General features: G+C 39.2%; 1 protein-coding gene across 3 annotated transcripts; it reads left to right on the forward strand.

Moving 5' to 3' along the window:
- The first annotated feature begins 1,890 nt into the window (after positions 1-1,890).
- LOC113339027 lies at positions 1,891-3,672 on the forward strand. 3 transcript variants are annotated; one of them, XM_026584429.1, is made up of 4 exons: positions 1,891-2,028; positions 2,572-2,721; positions 3,113-3,263; positions 3,343-3,672. In XM_026584429.1, the coding sequence occupies exons 1-4, from the start codon at positions 1,989-1,991 to the stop codon at positions 3,422-3,424; spliced, it is 423 nt and encodes a 140-aa protein (XP_026440214.1). In that variant the 5' UTR covers positions 1,891-1,988; the 3' UTR covers positions 3,425-3,672. The 3 variants fall into 3 exon arrangements, with proteins under 3 accessions (XP_026440214.1, XP_026440213.1, XP_026440215.1); XM_026584428.1 differs by having other exon boundaries at positions 2,572-2,774; positions 3,109-3,263; positions 3,343-3,652; XM_026584430.1 differs by having other exon boundaries at positions 1,897-2,028; positions 2,641-2,774; positions 3,109-3,263; positions 3,343-3,652.
- Positions 3,673-4,020: the final 348 nt, after the last annotated feature.

The following is a 4,020-nucleotide window of genomic DNA, read 5'->3' on the forward strand; positions in this document are numbered from 1 at the left end:
ACTACTACCACCCGTAGTAGCATGATCCGAACTCATCGTATCCACCATTCTCCTTAAGACGCGTAACTCATCAATTATCTCTTTCATGGAGTCTGTGAACATGGCCATAACAGCAACGATTTGGCCTTCCAAATCAGCATGCTTCTTAGTTGCAGCCTTGCTTGCAATAAGCATATCAACAACATAAGTGTCCAATGCTTGAATGCGAGCCAGTACTGTAGCATCATAATTAACATCGTTAGGATGGCGTATCTCATCGCCAATCCTATCTTCCAAGTCTGTTACCCTATCAGTTAAGGTATCCATCGCATTCTTCTTTCCATCCATTATGATCTAACAATTCAACAACTAAACTCAAGCAAAACATAGAAAATCTTCCAAAACAAAGCCAAAACAGAGCAACCTGTGCTCTGATACACGAATTGACACACCTACAAATGCTCCAAGCAAATTTTTGCGCAACCATGACCCGACAATTCAATGGTCCAGTGATCTATTATCACCCACTTGTATTTCAGCCTTATAAGTTTGCACCTAATGCAAACAACCAATTTCACTGAGTTTTGCAACGGAAGACTTATTTATATTTTCTATTTTCCTTCACTTGTAGCCCATACTACAAACAAGGGTTAATTACATGCTTATGCTTCACAGAATTTGGGGAGTGCTTTCGAATCAACAGAATACTGAGGAAAACATCTAAACCAACAAACTCATTTTCATTAACTTAAGGGGAAGATTGTAAAACTATGTGCAACCAATGGACTTACAAGCTTATTCACTTTAATCCTACAACAAGACACTCTCTACTGCAATGCGGTTCCTTTACACATGAAGACTTACACTTGCAAAGGTATTCTGGCCTATTTATAATGCCAAGAACCAGGCCAATCCGTGTACAACTTATTTGCACGACCTACGTACAACCATCTGTCCATAGGAAGTTTCCCTGACCGCCTCAATGCTTTTTTAACTGCTACCTTTCTTGATGGCTTGCAGAATGACGCCACACTTGTCTTAAACGGTTAGGATATGCCAAACCCTCTTCTAAAGCCACTTTATAACCTTCTCTAACTCACTCTCTTACCCCGGCATGCGTGTGATGCACACACACTCGTAATTAACATCTTGAACTCATATCCGGTAAACAATGCGCTGCGCTCAACTTGGCCCGTGCCAGTGTTCGGCAATGATTGTTCTTCAATCAACTTGGCCTCTGCCAAGTACGACAATAGTTGCGCTTTACTCAACTTGGCCTCTGCCAAGTACGACAATGATTACGCTACATTTAACCCGTCCATGTACTTAGCTTATTTGGATGCCAACATCCAAATAAATCATACCAATCGAGTCTTGCCTTGCTGCTTAGTTCAACTTCATGCTTTAGGTGCATCGATCACTTGCATTATTTTTGTCGAGCAATAATCATCAATGACGCATTTGGTACACCACTATTGCATATGCATTATTCAAGCTTTGGCCAAAGCTTGGACCAATGCCTGATAAGTCGTTCCATGACTTGCATTTCATCATTCATTCCTTCCTTGAGCTGGGCTAATTCTGAATAAGGATATGCAACAGTATCGCATAATATTGTATGTGCTAAGTAGCCTTTCTTGTCTCAGCGTTTCACAGTTGGGACATGTCACACTAGGCCTTATGCCATGCTATGCTCAAATTTTGTACGTGCCAGCACGCCATCCTTTACACCCTCATTACTCTTTATTATCATGTAGCACGGCCCTTTACGGGCCCGTAACCTAGGTTCCTTGCCACTCTTTAATCTTTATTATCATGCAGCACGGCCCTTTATGGGCCCGTAACCTAGGTTCCTTGCCATTCCTGTAAATTTTAGGCCTCGGCCTGGGTAGTAATGCTTGTGATGTTTCCCAAGATAAGAAATCCAAACGGAAAGAGAGGACCTTTGTTGATTCTTCATCTTCTTCAATTTCATCATCTAAGTTATTTATATCCACACAATTTGAAAAATGGAGCTCACGTTGCCTTCTCTCTCATTTTCAACATCAGGTAAGTCAGAATTTCAGTTTCTAGAGTCTGATTCATACAGGATGTTTAATTCTCAAAAGAGTTGTTAAGATACCCATCTTAGTTTGGAGTTATTTCATAAGAATTGTGAGTTCATTTTGAAGTTAGTTTTAGGTAATTGTAATAATCCTTACCATGTTGAGTTTAATTGACGATTTACAAGTTTTTTTACTGTTAATTTTATGATCATTTGTGCCAAAAAATAGGGAATTGTATTCAAATTCCAATGTGAAAACCTCCAAAATGGTGGAAGAGGATTATCAGTTTTCCCCTCCAATATTGCCTTGAAATTTTCTGTGGAGAGACGATTTTGACTAGTGATCCTCTAGGTTGTCACTTTGAATGCGAATCTCTTCAAGAAATTTCAATGAAGTCCACTTAATTTGCACTTGTCACTCATTGTCTGCGATTAGCTAGCTTCAGTTGGTGTGATGCATTACACATGCCAGGTTAACATTGCCTTTTAAGTTTCTGAAACTGTTTTTATTGTACTTTTTTCTTATTATATTTGTTATCTCTTTATAGAATTGCCGAAAGTACTTGTCCATTCAAGTAATCGATGTTCTAACTCTACATTACGTTTGAGGTCACTAGAGCGGAGACGAAGGAAGTTCATTGTATATTCCTCTCTACCAGAAACTGCTGCTTCTATTGTAATTGCGGCTGCTGTCGTAGGTACAGCAACAAACTATCTTCTTAAAACGATGAAAGCATCTGAATCTACCAATGTATGTAACCTGTTCCACTTTTTCATTCTGTAACACAAGAACTTATTTCATACGGGGGGTTAATTTGTTTTCGATTTACAATCTCATTCATTATTATACCCAATGAACAAATGACCTATTCGGCTTATGTGGGCTCGTCACAATAACAAAAAATCTTTTGGCAAAATAACTTTAGTAACTTATAATTGGTAGTAGATCGATTTTCAATGAAGTGGTTTTTAGTGAACATGGACATACAATGTGAGGGAATTACATCCCCGAAAACTGTTCTCCTTTTTGAGGCTCCTTAGGTGCAATGTAAGCAGAGTATCTAACTGAACTTTTTCCTTGATAGGCAGAGAACCTTTTGAAACCCTGCGAGGATTGTAGCGGTACTGGTATTTGTGGAGAATGTAAGGGTGAGGGGTTTGTGGTTAAGAGAATGTCAGATGAAAGAGCTGAGAAGGCAAGGTTATCTGCTAAGAATATGGCTACGCGATATACTGCAGGGTATGCTTTTTTCACTTCACTGTAAATGTGTATACGTATGTACTTTGGTATCACGAGTTATTGATACGGATTTTATTAGGCTCCCCAAAAAATGGAGTTACTGCACAAAATGCTCTTCTTCGAGATCTTGTACTACTTGCGGTGGCCGTGGAACATTATAAGCTGATAATGCCTGGACCTCCTCAACACTCATGGCAGTGTCCTCATACAAATTCAGTATGACTTTGAAAACCACATACAACTTGGGATTTTATTAGCTGTTGTATTTAGACTTGGAAATTCATTCCTTTACTTGTCTCCTGTAAGCTGTAACTCTTTCTGAAATACGCAGTATAATAGAAAATTTTGCTGTAACTAAGACTGTAAATATGCAGCACACTTGAATTTAACTAGCCGTGACAAAACAAAATTTAACGAAGTCGATACATGATGTTACTGTACAGGCGGCTTCTTATCGAGTCTTCGAGAGAGGGATAAGTAAAGTCGATCTTCTCCGTGAGTGTGAGTCGTGACCACCGAAAGTAATGGAAACAAAAACAGCCCATCTTATTTGATCATGCAACGACATTCAAGATCTCCCCCTCCAAAAATTTCACGTGTCCTAGGGGTCCATGTCGTACCGTACCGATTTGTCTTCTCGTAGTCGCCGTCTGTTATTTATTTTTTTCAATATCACCAGCAATATGATCACTGGCTCAAAATTGATACTCCAAGATCAGCCGAATTGATTTTCTGAAAATCCGAATTTCATCTTTGA

The sequence above is a fragment of the Papaver somniferum genome, unplaced genomic scaffold, assembly GCF_003573695.1.
Source record: "Papaver somniferum cultivar HN1 unplaced genomic scaffold, ASM357369v1 unplaced-scaffold_19, whole genome shotgun sequence".
NCBI classification, from domain to species: Eukaryota; Viridiplantae; Streptophyta; class Magnoliopsida; order Ranunculales; family Papaveraceae; genus Papaver; species Papaver somniferum.

Excerpts from the sequence above, each read along its gene's own strand:
- LOC113339027 (XM_026584428.1), top strand. The coding sequence starts at position 1,989 with ATGGAGCTCACGTTGCCTTCTCTCTCATTTTCAACATCAG. Across the intron at positions 2,775-3,108 it reads AAGCATCTGAATCTACCAAT|GCAGAGAACCTTTTGAAACC; the intron begins GTATGTAACCTG and ends TTTCCTTGATAG. Across the intron at positions 3,264-3,342 it reads GCTACGCGATATACTGCAGG|GCTCCCCAAAAAATGGAGTT; the intron begins GTATGCTTTTTT and ends GGATTTTATTAG.